Source organism: Lotus japonicus, chromosome 1 (assembly GCF_012489685.1).
Source record: "Lotus japonicus ecotype B-129 chromosome 1, LjGifu_v1.2".
Classification (NCBI taxonomy): domain Eukaryota; kingdom Viridiplantae; phylum Streptophyta; class Magnoliopsida; order Fabales; family Fabaceae; genus Lotus; species Lotus japonicus.
This window is the reverse complement of record NC_080041.1, coordinates 85,734,109-85,749,543: the sequence shown is the minus strand read 5'-3', so window position 1 is coordinate 85,749,543 and position 15,435 is coordinate 85,734,109. Positions and strand designations below refer to the sequence as shown.

Here is a 15,435-nt window from a genome sequence, read left to right as displayed (position 1 = left end):
GGCCAATAAGGTGGTCTAGTGGTAGACAAACTAGATTCATGTAAGGGTGAGGTCATAAAATCTAACTTTGGAGAAGTCATTTGTTAGGAGGAAATCCATCGTTTATTTAAGTACATTGCATACCATTTTCCTTAAAATTAATTCTACTATATTTTTAAGGGAGTAAAATTTTTTTTACAAGTATTTTAACTTTTTTGAATTTTTTTACAAGTAGCTGTAACATTTATAGCACAAGGTATTAAATACCACTGATATTACACTATGCTATAAGTTTGCTGGGAACAATAAATGAAAATCACGGGAATATTATTATGGTAATTAAATTAACAAATCATGGAACACACGTGGGTTGGATTTTGTGGTACTATTTAATATTTGAAAAACTTGACAAAAAAAAAAACATTTTAAAAGTTATTTTCAAAATTTGAGATTATACACTATAACATTATTAGTTTTAAAAGCTGATAAATAGAAAATTTTAGTTAATTCAATTTTAACTGTAATTAAAAAAAAACTATGTGTCACGTGATTATATGTCGAGCGTTCGATTATTGCTCACATGATGAATCACATTTTACGACCAATTGTTTACCTTTTAATGTGAGTACATGCGATTAAAGAATTAATCACTGTTGTCGACTGCGATGAATATCCTAAACTCATAAAAATTATAAATATAAAATTCTTTATTTCTTACCTTAATTGTTAATATCACAATTAATTATTTTTTATTCAAGAAAATACACAAAACTAATACCTATTTAGACAATCTCTCATGAGGTACAATTCCAACTCAAGAGGGGGAGAATCTAATACAAATGAATTAAAGATATCTTGTTCATGCTTAATGCTTGAAGTTCGAAGACAATCTCTGACAACTTCATGGTTAGTGATTGCTTAGTGCTTATTACTCGGGTTGAATTCGGACAAAAAGTTTGGTCCTGTAACAGTTCGTAGGCATTGGGCTTACTGCTTAGGACCTCAATCCTGGTTTCAGCCCAATAATAGTATCTTATTATATTATTATATTTCATATTGTTCTAAAGATTCCTTCAACCTAAACAAACATAATAGTCATTGTTAGTACGTAATACTCCATTAATTATTACAAGAAAATGTTATCACAATAAGAATATAAATAATACTATATATTTTGATAACATATACTATCTTTTTCACTATAAAAAAGTCCTAACTTTTGATTTGTGGCTTTCATTAGTCTATTAATACAATATTATCAAAGGAAAAAACACCTAAACCAACATCAGGGGACCATTCACAACAACCAAAAGAATAAGCTAAACCAGCAAGGTCTCATTGGAGGAGTCCTTAAATTGAGGTTGTACATTCTGTACTTTTGTGCGCATACCATTTAAAATTCTCATAAAAAAATCAGTGGAATATAATCAAATTTGATTTTGATTTGTTGAATGAATTAGAAACCATATATTATTACATGACCATTTGACCATTTTTTCTATTGATAGCAATTAATAATCCACAAAATAAAAAATATATTATTCTTAATTAGGAGTGGTACCGATATTCTTATACTTTGAATGGACATTATTTTGAAAAATGATGAAATAGTAATCTAAAGTAAAATCCACATAAACTCTAACTATGAGCTGAAAAATACTGTGAATTAAAAAAATTATCATTAACATTTTCATGATCAATCATTATTTTATACCAAGGCATCTTAAAAGGCGACAACAATGACATCTCTTAACAAATTATTCTCCACACATATCGTCAGAGATCGATCGAACCACACCGAAGAGATTGAACCATTAACTATATGTTTTTGGAGTTCAATTATCTATAAGTTGTGCTAGACTTGCTATAATCAATACTTTTTTATTCATGATTTTTCCTCATAGACTCTTATATCACATTAAGTGAATAAACCTCTCCCAACAAATGCTTTTTCAAACGCCACCTAAAGATAGAATCCCGAACTAAATACTCAACGAGTCAAACTATCTAGCAGTTGTATTAGCATACATAATCATCATATAGTGGTTGTAAGTTGTTGAGTCTTAACCCAAAAGAGTTGGTATATAAAATAGTACTTATATATTATAATTATAATTATAATTATGTTTATCTTGAGAAATAAATAAATAGAACGTGGGATAGTGAAAGAAAGAGGGAGAAGAAAAGAAGGACCCACGTTTTCCCTCCAAAATCCAAAACAGTCTCTCTCTTCTCTCCTTCCTCCCTGAGTGCCCTTCGAAATTGAACCCATCATTTTCAGCAACGAATTCAATGCTCTCTCTCTCTTCTGTGCCGTGCGCTTTCTGCAATCAACGATGAAACCCCTCTCCTATAAATCCCCCAATCTCACTCTCCCTCACTCTCACTCCCACTCCGCCCATCGCCGCCGCTTACGAATCGCCGATATCCTCCTCTCCGACGAAGATTTCATGGACGGCGTCCAAAAAACGCCGCCCTCGCCGAGAAGCCGCTACTCGCCTCGCCGGCTCGTTGCTTGGTTGCTGGCGGCGCTCAAACCAACCAAACACCACCGACGCTGCCTAAGCAACGCCACCGATTCAGAGACGCCGTCGTCGTCGCCGATCACCAACGATCTAACACCAGGTACCGATGAATCGAGTCAGAACCTCTAATTTGCAATTTGATGCCTAATTTCTGCAATTTATGCTTGATTGATTTCATTGCAATGATGAATTTCTGTTCATAATTTGGCTGTTAGGTTTATGATCTTGTTGTTGATATTCTGCAGGAGAGTTACAATTGAACGATGCATCGTTCAAGGTAGGAGTTGGTTGTGGATTGATGTATCTGATTGCAGCGAGTAAGAACGAGTTTGGGAAGATGGTTGAGTTGCGGAAAGAAATGGAAATGCTCCTTCAAAACGTGAAAGGAGAGTTAGAAAGTAAAGGCGGCGGCGCGATTCTTAAGCCATTCAAACAAAGTGATGATGGTGGTGGTGGTGGTGGAGCCTTTGCCTGTTCCATTACTGATGTTCCTGAATTTTGTTCTAGCTCTAACAGCCATTTGTCAGTTCACTCGCGGAAACCGCGTGCTCAGCTGGAGAGTAAAAGCAATATGGTTCGTAACCGGTTTCTGGATTATGGGGTGAGTGAACATGATGAGTATGCTGGAGAAATTACTGAGCTTCAGGAGGAATTTGAATTTGAGTTACAACGGTTGCAGCTGTATTTGGATGGAGAAGCTGCATTTGAAGATGCACAAGGAGGAAGAGTTGAGGTAGATTAGTTCATAGCTTGACTTGCCATGATTATATTTATATCTGTTTTCTGATTTTTGTTGATGATGAACATTGAGCAACTTTATATCGGGATGACTCAACCATGGAACAACTTGTTTGGATATGGGGTGAGACCAAAATCATGATGGACAGTTGCAAAAGGTAAAGATAGCTGCTCTGTCCACCGTGATTTTAGTTTCACCGTAATTTTCCACTGTGTAATCGTGTATCATATCAGAAACTATGTCAATTTTGTCTGTGGTTTGTTGTGTCACTGAGGGATGTCAACCAATTTACACTTAGGAAACTAATATGTATGTCAGTATGTGTTAAGGATATAAGTTGAGGATAACATGAATGAATTTCAGTTCAATCTAGAAGTGCATGTTTTCATTGAGAGTTAAAGTGATTTTTCAATCTAGAAGTGCATGTTTTCAAGATGTTAAAAGCTAAACAATTTACTGGATCAGAGGAAAGTCTTATTTTCTTACTTTTTCATTGAACTCAATAATTTTTCAAACATATAGTCCACTTTTTATCTTGAAGTGCAAGTGAATGTTTGTTTGCACTGATTCAACCAATTTACACTTAGGAAACTAATATGTATGTGTTAAGGATAGGAGTTGTGTTAAGGATAGGAGTTGAGTATAACATTAATGAACTTTCAGTTCAATTTAGAAGTGCATGTTTTCTTTGAGAGTTAAAGTGATTTTTCACCTGTTTCAAAAATTTCAAGATGTTAAAAGCTACTGTAAACAAATTACTGGATAAGAGAGAAGTCTTTTTGCTCATTTTTTCATTGAACTCAACAATTTTTCAAACATATAGTCCACTTTTTATCTTGAAGTGCAAGTGAATGTTTGTTTTCACTAATTTAAACTAATAACCTAACATACCCTTATGTGGTTACCTAACTGGTTAGTATACAATCTGGTGTGAATTTCTACTTTTTAAATATTTTTCCACAGATACTATTAGATACATGACTTTTCAAATTTCAATTTGGGAATAGTCTCTCCAATCAGTTGAAAGGCAACATCTAGATGTTTCAATGTAATGCCCTTTGGTTACCAAGAGCTGCTTCTAGAAAAGGAGGCTACCAATGGGCCATGGTAGATGTGGATTATGAAATATGTATTATTACTTTGCAACTATATGCTGCTTTTCCTTCACTTCTTGTGTTATTGATTCTATCTAATCTAACCATTCTTTGTCTGTTGTTGGTAAACTTATCTGATTATACTGTGTTTAATCTGTAATCTTATTCTTGGCTGTTATGACATTCTAGAATGGTTTGCAAATTGGCAGGTAAATGTTAAAGACTCTTGTTCTGAAAGCAATAGCTCAAGTTTCGGTGAAATAACAATGGAGCCTCAGGTAGCAAGTTATGATGTATCATTTGGAGTCCCTCCAGTTGAACTAGAGAGAAGGTTGCATGAACTACTTGAAACAAGACTGCATGAACACATAACAGAGCTGGAGTCTAAATTAGAATGTACCACGCAGAAGCTTGATGAGAAAGAGTTAGAGGTTACTTGGTGGAAAGACACTGCTCGACTCATCGCACTACATGTTCCAGAAACTTATCGATTTACTTTCCAACTTGATCCTGACACTGATTTGAAGTTGAGACAAGTTGTAGGGTAGCTTTTGAATAATGTGAAACTGATTAATGGCATGTTGCTTGAACAGATCTTTTTTCTCAAGTTTTTGGTTTAGTCCTCTCCATTAAAGGGTTGGGAGGATAATGTCCAATAGGTTTTGCAATGAACTAATGATCAATGAGACTATAGAAAACGAAAGAGTCAAAATAGCCTTTAAAATTGTAGAGTGGTACTCATGATGTGTGAAAGTGATTGTTCTGTTGTGGAGCTTTTTTGAGATTATTCTAAAGAGTAAAATACACTCCCCTCCCTTGAGGTTTGCCAATATGACACTCAGCCCCATTCTTAATTAAAATCCACACTCCACCCCACCAACTCCACCAAGTTAACTACATCTTAAAAGATGCTCACGGAATATTCTTTTTAATTCCAAACTAATAGATTTAAATTTTCAAATAATAAAAAAATCTTTTTTTATTATTTTTATTTAAAAAAGTTTTAGAAATTTACGATTAATATTTTTATAATAATCTATTTTAAACTATTTACTGTATTATATGTTGACGAAAGCTGCAAATATTCTCACAATATAATTTATGATATTATATGACTTTTTTCATCATAAAATTCATCTTGGATTATATAATTTCAAGATATATGAATTATATTTTAATTTTATATTGGTACATTGAAAAGATAAATTGCAACTGCCCATACCCAACTCATATATCCTCAAGCTCTTACCACTTGAGTTATCATTGGATGACATGTAACATCATGTGATTGAGATTACTAAGAATTTAAATCCTTTTTTTTTAGATATGAAACTATACCTCATTCAGTTATTCTAGTAGACCAAGCACCTCACGTAATAATCATCTGTTATTTGTTGCATTTCGCATTTTATTTGCTAAGATAATATTGCATGTTGCAAGTGCAACCAATCTATGAAGCTAATAATATACTAATTGAGAAGGTGACTAGAACAATCATAAATTTGTTTTTGGGCTTTTCATTGGAATAAATATCATCTAATTAATCATGAAATTTTGTTAGTACAATTAATCATGAAAATAAGTTAAAAGAAAAATAGAAGTATTTGTTTAGTCTAAATTTATATTTGTAAACTTAAATGTTATTGATATTTCTATACAACATTGTGAAAATATTTAATTGTAAATATCTTAAACTTTTTGAAATAAAAGGTAATAAACGGAATTTTTTAATTTTATTATTATTTAAATATTTAAATTTATTAGTTTGGAATTAAAGAGAATATTCTATTAGCATCTTTTAACATGTAGTAGTTAACTTGTTAAATTGAGTGGGGTGGAGTGTAGATTTTGGTTAAGAATAGGGCTGAGTGTCATTTTGGCAAATCTCAAGGGTGGGGAGTGTATTTTACTCTATTCTAAATTTCTAATGTCAAGATTTTAGTTGAGGTGACTGTAAGATTTTAAATGGAATTAGCCATGAACACAATCTCAGCATGCTCTTGACTCACTGCATCAATTTGGAGGGCTTAGCTTTTAAGCATCCATTATCTTGTTCAAACCTTCTCCTTCTCCATTATATGATTTCATTTTCTTCACCATCATGAATGGTTATTTAATCACTATAATATTAATAACTATAATTTTTTTTGGTTAAAGTCACTATTCTTTTATTTATTTTAAAAGATAATTTCAATTTTTGTTGTTTTGTTAAATGGGCTCTACATCGTTTTTAGCCCAAGATGTAGGCAAACTTTGACCGGCCTGCCTCACTGTAAAAGGCCTTCAAAGGAATTTGGCTCTATTTCATTTTTTTTCTGTGATGTTGTGTTATAAACCAAAAGTCATAATTGACAAAAAAAAAAAAAACCAAAAGTCATCCTAATTCTCACAACAAAAATGGTAAATAAATAATGAATTTGAATTTCTAATTTTTTTGACCAGGGTATGATACTCACACCTGTACTAATTTTAACATTTTTAATTAAAATTCATGTTGCTAATAGAATTGAAATGAAAATCCATATTTTTTTTTGAAAGTAATGAAAATCCATATTGAATTGAAGCGAATGTTTCTTTAAGAAAAAAAAGTGAATGTAATGAAAATTCAAATATTAAGAAATACAATTATTTTTTTTTGCTAACTTTAAGAAAAGTTTAATTTATTTTCGTATTACCTTTTAAAATATACTTTATGTCTATTTATCGGGAAAAACATCAATTAACACTCTTGAAATTTTAAGTAAGTAGGTATATAGAAATAATATTTTAAAATCTGAATGAATAGTTAATAAGCACAAGATTAATAAGGTTACAAAATTCATTTGTTATTTTTTGTCCTTTTTCATTTTGCATTGTAAGGAAAATAAATAATTTGTTACTTAAATTGAAAAACTCAACACTCACTCCAACACTCCAACACTCCATAGAGAGTGAGCTTGAAGAACAAACCCTCTGAACCAAAACCCTAACCCCCTTTCCTTCCATTTCCGATGGGTCACATTGGTAGCAGCAAGGACGGCATTGGCATCAACCTCGACGACGACATCGTCGACGCCATGGACGTCGACGTCGACTTCGACCTCGACGACGACGACGAAGATTCCTCTTCCAACGCCGAGATTCTCAAGGAGCTAGGAGAAGACATGGTCAAGCATTTCTGCACCAAAGCTTCCAGAATGTTCTTCGACGAGCACGGCCTCGTCAGCCACCAGATAAACTCCTACAACCAGTTCATCGCCGCCGGTCTTCAAGCCGCGTTCGATGCCTTCGGCGACCTCAATGTCACGCCCAGCTACGATCCTTCCAAGAAGGGTGACAACGAGCATTTCAAATACGCCACCGTCAAGTTCGGGAAGGTAACGCTTGATCGGCCGAAGTTCTGGGGCGGCGCGGCGAATGCTCAGGAGTTTAAGATGCTTCCGAGACATGCACGCCTTCAGAGGATGACTTATGCTGCTAAAATGAAAGTCACTGTTGAAGTTCAGGTGAGAATGTTAGCTATTCACTGTGAAAATGAAAATGAGGTTATGGGTTGGTGTTGTTTTTTGGTTTCTGATGGGTTTGATTTGAAATTTGTGGCTGGGTTGGTTTGTTGTTTGTTTTTGTAGGTGTTTACGCCGCATAAGGTTCGGAGTGATAAGTTTAAGACTGGGAAAGAAGATTACATTGACAGAGAGATTATAAAGGAAGATAAGAGAGAGATAATTATTGGGAGATTGCCTGTTATGGTTATGTCTGATCTGTGTTGGATGAAGGAAGCTGAAAAGGGTGATTGCGATTTTGATCACGGAGGCTATTTCTTGATTAAGGGTGCTGAGAAGGTTAGCTCTGTTTGATTTATTTCGAAAGTTTTATGTCCTGCCTGTTTTAGTTTTTATGCTTCTCGGTGCTGTAATTTTGGTTTCGGTTGTATTTGTATTCATGTGTTTGATTTTTTAGGTAGATATTTGTTGTGTTTTGACATTAACTTTACTTGCTTTTTTTGTGAAATTGTTTGGTCATTTGTGTGCAAAATTGTTGCAGGCCTTTGTTGCACAGGAACAACTATTTCTTAAGAAGCTCTGGGTTTCAAATACTCCAGATTGGGCAATTGGGTACAAGTCGCTGAACAAGCGAAATCGGTTGATTCTGAAACTTGTTGGCAATTCCAAATTTGAAGAAATAAACAATGGGGAGAAGGTCCTGAGTGTTTATTTCTTGGGTGTGGAGGTTCCCGTATGGATACTGTTTTTCAGTCTTGGCGTCTCATCAGACAAAGAGATCATAGATCTCATTGATTATGGGAATGAAGATACCCAAATTCAGAATATCTTCTTTGGATCCATTCGTGATGCCGATGAGAAATGTTCTGGTTTTCGTAAAGGGAAGAACGCACTGCACTACATGGAGGAACATGTGAAAGGTATCCAGTATCCTCCTTCAGAGTCTATGGAGGAGTGCCTGAACTTGTACCTCTTTCCTGGCAGCAGCGGTTTGAATAGGAAGGCACGCTTCCTTGCGTATATGGTGAAGAGTCTGTTGCTTGCATATACGGGCCGCAGAAAATGCGATAACAGGGATGATTTCCGCAATAAGAGGTTTGAGTTGGCTGCTGAGCTGCTTGAGCGTGAGCTGAAAGTGCACTTTGCACACGCCCGAAAGCGAATGTCTAAGGCTTTGCAGAGAGATCTGAATGGAGATCGTGATGTGCGCCCAATTGAGCACTATCTCGATGCTTCAATTATTACCAATGGTCTCCAAAGGGCCTTTTCCACTGGAGCGTGGACTCATCCTTATAAAAGGTTAGAAAGGACCTCTGGTGTTGTTGCAAATCTTGGGCGAACTAATCCATTACAGACCATGGCTGAATTAAGAAGAACAAGGCAACAAGTTCAGTACACTGGAAAGGTTGGGGATGCTAGATACCCGTAAGTTACTTTAAGCTTTGTCTATTTTAGTTCTTTGATATTATTATTTTCTTTATCTTTAGTTGTGCTGTGGGTGAATAAGTTCTTCCATTTATTGTAACGCAAGTTTGTTGTTGCAGGCATCCTTCTCACTGGGGCAAGGTCTGTTTCCTCTCTACCCCGGATGGTGAAAATTGTGGACTAGTAAAAAATTTGTCTGTCACAGGACTAGTGAGTACAAACATAAGTGAATCTATATTTCCTCAGTTGCTTGATTGTGGAATGGAAGAGCTTGTTGATGATACTACCACTTTTCTGAGCAAAAAAGACAAAGTCTTCCTAAATGGGGATTGGGTTGGAGTTTGTCCAGATCCAATTTCATTTGTGGCAGGTCTACGGAGTAAAAGGCGTAGAAATGAATTGCCACACCAGGTTCACTTTTAATCTCCCATTTTAAGTTGGTTTTCTATTCTATAATAGTCATACTTCATATATTTTATAGAATGTGATTTTCATTTAAGCCATGTAGAGGACCCATTGAGTGGAAAAATGTGTTTATTGTTGTTGTTTTTGTATGCTATAAATTTGAGCCATACATTGTCAAATGTTGTAAAGGCTGGCAGGTTCAATAGCTTAAAGCATGTCTTCCTGCCGAGTGGATGAAGCCTTAATTAACAAATAATATAGTTATTGATTACATTTGGAAACTTAGTCTCTTATCGGGTAATAATTGTGGAACTTTCTTTATGTCTAAGATATGGTATATGTTTCACGTGATTGGATTAACTGTTTGAACTTTGCTTTCAGTTGTCTCTCTCTTTACACTCATCAATAACTTGTCATTATATCAGGTTTGGGTATCTTTATTGTTTTGATGAGGTTGTTGCTCTCCTCTGCTGGGTATTTTTTAAATTAACTTTGCGAGGGAGATACCTTTCGTCACAAGCCTTCTATTGTATATTGTGTGGCTAATTTTGTTTTTCTGGAGGCTGCTGTATTAGCAATAAAATTGTATGATTTAGGCTGCATTTGGAAGAGAGCTTATTTGAGCTTATCTTAGCATAAGCACTTATGCAAGTGTTTGGGTAAGTTTATGAAAATAGCTTATGACCTACCTATAAGTTGTTTTGAGCTTATTTTGATCTTATTTCCATAAGTTGCTCAGACTAGCTTATGAAAAAGCACTTATATTTAATCTACCTATAAGCTGTTTTTAGCTTTTTTTTCAGTAAGCTTCTCAAATAAGGTTGGGTAAGTGGTTGTTGCCTTAAGTGCTTAATTAAACAGTTTCCCCAAACACACCCTTTGTTGATTTGTCTCAAATTGAGCCTAATGATAACTATCTCGGTGGCAGGTGGAAATTAAAAGAGATCAACATCAACAAGAAGTGCGCATATACTCTGATGCTGGAAGGATTCTACGTCCTCTTTTGGTAGTTCGTAATTTGCTCAAGATTAAAGGATCTAAGTCGGAACCTCAAACTTTCCAGTCCCTATTGGATAATGGTGTGATTGAACTGGTAGGACCAGAAGAAGAAGAGGACTGCTGCACTGCTTGGGGTGTTCAGAGTTTATTTGAAAAAGTGGGAAAATCCTCTGTAAAGTACACACATTGCGAACTTGACAAGTCATTCTTATTGGGTTTAGGCTGTTCACTTATTCCATTTCCAAATCATGACCATGCAAGGAGGGTACTCTACCAGTCTCAAAAACACTCTTCACAGGCTATTGGCTATTCCACAACAAACCCTGATATTAGAGTTGATACTTTATCTCATCAATTGCATTATCCCCAAAAGCCACTTTTCCGAACAATGATATCTGACTGCCTGGGAAAACCACAGCCACTAGCTCAAAATCAAGTTCTTCCAAAGGCTGAGTTCTATAATGGGCAGAATGCAATTGTTGCTGTCAATGTACATATGGGATACAATCAGGAAGATTCTCTGGTGATGAATCGTGCTTCTTTGCAGCGTGGTATGTTTAGATCTGAGCACGTACGGAGTTACAAATCTGAGATTGAAAATAAGGACTCTGCAGAGAAGAAACGGAAACCAGATGATATTGTCAATTTTGGGAAGGTTGAAAGTAAAATTGGCCGAGTCGATAGCCTTGATGATGATGGCTTTCCATATGTTGGTGCAAATTTGCAAAGTGGGGATATCATTATTGGGCGGGGTGCTGAGTCAGGAGCAGACCATAGTATTAAGTTAAAACACACTGAAAGGGGTTATGTTCAAAAGGTTGTCTTATCTTCCAATGACGAGGGAAAGAATTTTGCCACAGTTTCATTAAGACAGGTAACTGGTGAAACCCAAAACTGCATTAACGAGGATGCGTGTTATTTTATGCACGAGTACTTCCATGCATCCATGTCGAAATGCACATATATAGATTAGTACATCATTTGAACATGGATGTGTTATGTTACTCTACTGAAAGCCAACCTTTCTAACTTCTAAATTGAATTTGATCACTGGTATAATTTGTTATTTAATTACACTGCAGGTTCGTAGTCCAGTTCTTGGAGACAAGTTCTCCAGCATGCATGGTCAAAAGGGTGTCTTAGGATTTCTGGAGTCTCAGGAAAATTTTCATTTCACAAGCCAAGGCATTGTTCCTGATATTGTCATTAATCCGCATGCATTTCCCTCACGACAAACTCCTGGGCAACTCCTTGAAGCTGCTTTAGGAAAGGGGATTGCTGGTGCTTTAGAAAAGAGGTTTTCTCGTCGTGGATTATTGAGACATGCTACCCCTTTCTCCACTCCCTCTGTCGAAGCCATTATGGACCAGCTTCACAGGTGCAGTTTAATCTTGTTATTCAGTTTACTTCAAATGCAGTTTGGCGTGTTGTATGTTATATGGGCCATTCACTAGAGGTAGAACTTGTATTTTATCTTCTGCTCTTGCTATGATGTTTACTATTTGCCAAAAATGTCTTCCACGCTGATGGTCTCTTGCATTTTTCTGGGGTCACTTTAAATTTAGGAATTACTTTCCTAGTTCCACTTTGAAGTTGTGTATTTTGTTTTGTTGTTTACTGAGCCTTGATTCACTTTGGTTTTTTGGTATATCACAGAGCTGGGTTTTCAAGGTCGGGAACTGAGAGGGTATATGATGGGAGGACTGGTGAGATGGTGCGTTCGCTCATATTTATGGGCCCCACCTTCTATCAGAGACTACACCACATGTCTGAGGACAAAGTAAAATTCAGGAACACTGGTCCGGTTCACCCGCTAACCCGACAGCCTGTTGCTGACCGGAAGCGATTTGGAGGTATCAAGTTTGGTGAAATGGAGCGTGATTGCCTCATAGCACATGGCGCATCAGCAAACCTGTATGAACGCCTCTTCACTCTGAGTGACTCGTCCCAGATACACATTTGCAGTAAATGCAAAAATGTTGCAAATGTGATCTTAAGGCCGGTGGCTGGTGGCCGTAAAATACGAGGTCCCTATTGCCGCTTCTGTGAATCTGCTGATGACATTGTGGTAGCCAATGTCCCTTATGGAGCTAAGTTATTGAGCCAAGAGCTTTTTAGCATGGGCATTAATCTCAAATTTGAAACTGAACTTTGCTAGATGAGACAACAACTGTTTAACATGTAGCATTTCTAGCTCTTTCACCTAAAACTTGTGAACTCTGTGGTGTATATATCAGTTCGGTTCCTGGATGTTTGTTTACTTGAATGTTTATTTTGGAGTAGTGAATGACATGCACCCAGTTTAACTAATGCCTTCGCATTTCTTTTTTGTTGGTTGAAGATATTCGGTCAATGCTCATCATCATGAAGCTCCTTGACTTACCAGTTCACGAATGATGAGCAGTGAGCTCCAAGTACTACGCATTGAGTTATTCTTTTCTTCTCTCGTTTTTGGCTTTACATGTTTATTTGTTAGGTTTTGGTGAATTAATTTAACGAAACAACAAAAGCAGGATTTTTGCATATTGGTTGTGTATAGCAGTCCCTAACTGCCAGAACTACCTTTGATATAAGCTGCTTTTTTACATGGTCAATGTGCTGAAAAGGGGAGTTTTATGTTTTCCTAAGGGTTTTATATCAAAGTTTAGGTATATTATCATTAAGTTTGGTAGAATCAAGCTTGAAGAAATGAATGTGTTTAAAAGTGATTGTAAGTTTTTATTTATTTATTTGGATAGTAAAATGGAATTACTTTTGAGGCGGAGATATAGCTATATTTTATGGCTTTTTACCTATTTTTACTTCTGTTAATGTATTTCACTTGTAAATGTATCTTTACCTAGTAGAAAAAGTTGCCCAGTTGTAATTTATGTTGAATGATATTAATTTCAACACTTAAGCGTAATTATTTTTAATTAAAATTGCAAAGAGGAAACATACTCTCAACGGTTTAATAGTTTAATAAAAAGGTCTGGTATCAACAAGATGTTGGTCTAGAATAGATTCTCATAAGGATGATGTCACAAGGTCGAACTTTGGGAAAGTTATTTGTTGAGAGAGATTATCATCGCAAACATGATTACACCCGTCAAGGACCAAAAAAATAAAAGGTCTTGTGCCTCTCCAAGTGATAATATGGTGATAAATAATAACCAAACGGATCGGACTCTAGTTCAGTTGAATAATCGGTAAGTTACACACCTTGAGATAGGTGGGATCTTATTGATATTCATGGAGATGGAGGGAGGTATAATCATAAAATTTCTGAAGTGAAATTTATACATGAACTTAAGGTTATATATAAAAGTACAAATGAGACTTTCGATCTTGCCTCATCTGAAAAGCATCTATGTTACATTAACAAATGTGCCACAATGGTACACAAAAAAAGTGTCAAAATGAAAGAGCTCAAAACAATTTCTTAAAAACAACCATCTTTATGTGTATAGAAGAAGACCACCATGCAAAATCCCACTCATTTTCCTTGAAGCATTGAAACAATTCTCACTTGTGATAATTATCGCTTCCAATTCAACAAAATATTATTGGTTCATCAGGGGCGTATCTAGGTTGGGGCAGGCAGGGCCATCGCCCCCCAATAATTTTGAAATGTTCATCGACTATAGGTAATTTTATATAGAAGATGTTATAACATTTTGTGATACTCATCAAGTTGAAGTTCCTGACATGAAAACCCCTTATTTTATGGGTAATGATCTTCATAAGAAACAAGATGGAGATATATTGAACATCATTATATGATATATGTATTTTATTCTGCAATTGATTTGCAACTATATGAATTAAATAGAAGATTTAATGTAGAGGTTGTGGAACTTCTCATACTTAGTTCAGCTTTAGATCCTAAAAAAATTTTTAAATCATTTGGCAATGAGAAAATTTGTAAGCTTGTTGAGAAGTTTTATGCAGATGATTTTTTCGAGCTAGAAAAGAGAAATTTGTCGTTCCAACTAAGACATTATCATTCAGATGTTTACCGAGATCCTAATTTAGAAAATATTTCCATTTTATCCGAGTTTTATCAGAAATTAGTTGAATCTGGAAAAACAACAATATTTCCACTTGTTGTTAGATTGTTACGTCTTGTTTTGACATTCTCTCTTTCAACAACATCTACATAGCAATCTTTTTATGCAATGAAAGTTGATAAGACTTCGGCTTTGCAACAAAATTGAAGATAATCTTCTAAGAAATTTATTAGTTGTATAGATCGAGAGAGAAATTGCTGAAAAAATTTATATTGATACAATAATAGGTAAATTTAGTACTATAAAACAACGAAGAGTTGTATTTAAATAATCTTTTATAATTTAAAGTTTATATAATATTCAATGAATTTTTTTTAGTCTTATATTTCGCCCCCCAACAAGAAAATCCTGGATCCTGAAAAAGAGGTGATCCAGCCGCACCTTCCAGTACGGCTACCTTGTTACGACTTCCCTCCGGTCACTAGCCCTGAACGCCCCTGGTGTTCATGATCCTTGCTCCCTTGTTTAAGTTACTTTTCCAAACACAGGTACTACACTCTCTCTCTCTCAACGGTTTTCAAATCCATTTCCGAACATGAAAAATCAATTCAGATGTTTTTCTAGATCTGTAGATAAAGTGTATGGTTGTGAAGAGAGCTTGGTGGTTGAGAATTTATGAGCAGAATTTTTAATTATTTATTGTTGTTAGGATTGAAGTTTGACCAGATCTCAACCTTGAGCTTACAAATATTCATGATCTCTGAAATTGTACTATAATAATAGTTTTAAACGCTTGAT

General features: G+C 35.3%; 2 protein-coding genes across 2 annotated transcripts; both read left to right on the top strand.

Moving 5' to 3' along the window:
- The first annotated feature begins 2,153 nt into the window (after positions 1-2,153).
- On the top strand, positions 2,154-5,169 carry LOC130726355 (protein POLAR LOCALIZATION DURING ASYMMETRIC DIVISION AND REDISTRIBUTION-like). Its single transcript, XM_057577613.1, has 3 exons — positions 2,154-2,604; positions 2,750-3,237; positions 4,547-5,169. The coding sequence occupies exons 1-3, from the start codon at positions 2,316-2,318 to the stop codon at positions 4,883-4,885; spliced, it is 1,116 nt and encodes a 371-aa protein (XP_057433596.1). The 5' UTR covers positions 2,154-2,315; the 3' UTR covers positions 4,886-5,169.
- Positions 5,170-7,248: 2,079 nt separating this feature from the next.
- Positions 7,249-12,958, top strand: LOC130726337 (DNA-directed RNA polymerases IV and V subunit 2). Its single transcript, XM_057577592.1, has 7 exons — positions 7,249-7,822; positions 7,946-8,158; positions 8,361-9,244; positions 9,364-9,655; positions 10,578-11,522; positions 11,731-12,026; positions 12,305-12,958. The coding sequence occupies exons 1-7, from the start codon at positions 7,328-7,330 to the stop codon at positions 12,804-12,806; spliced, it is 3,627 nt and encodes a 1,208-aa protein (XP_057433575.1). The 5' UTR covers positions 7,249-7,327; the 3' UTR covers positions 12,807-12,958.
- Positions 12,959-15,435: the final 2,477 nt, after the last annotated feature.

What these genes read in the sequence shown, in the direction of transcription:
- LOC130726355 (XM_057577613.1), top strand. Translation starts at nt 2,316, where the DNA reads ATGAAACCCCTCTCCTATAAATCCCCCAATCTCACTCTCCCTCACTCT. An exon ending in CACCAACGATCTAACACCAG is followed by an intron (nt 2,605 to 2,749) that starts GTACCGATGAAT and finishes GATATTCTGCAG; the next exon opens with GAGAGTTACAATTGAACGAT. An exon ending in CACAAGGAGGAAGAGTTGAG is followed by an intron (nt 3,238 to 4,546) that starts GTAGATTAGTTC and finishes GCAAATTGGCAG; the next exon opens with GTAAATGTTAAAGACTCTTG.
- LOC130726337 (XM_057577592.1), top strand. Translation starts at nt 7,328, where the DNA reads ATGGGTCACATTGGTAGCAGCAAGGACGGCATTGGCATCAACCTCGAC. An exon ending in CCACAGTTTCATTAAGACAG is followed by an intron (nt 11,523 to 11,730) that starts GTAACTGGTGAA and finishes ATTACACTGCAG; the next exon opens with GTTCGTAGTCCAGTTCTTGG. An exon ending in ATTATGGACCAGCTTCACAG is followed by an intron (nt 12,027 to 12,304) that starts GTGCAGTTTAAT and finishes GGTATATCACAG; the next exon opens with AGCTGGGTTTTCAAGGTCGG.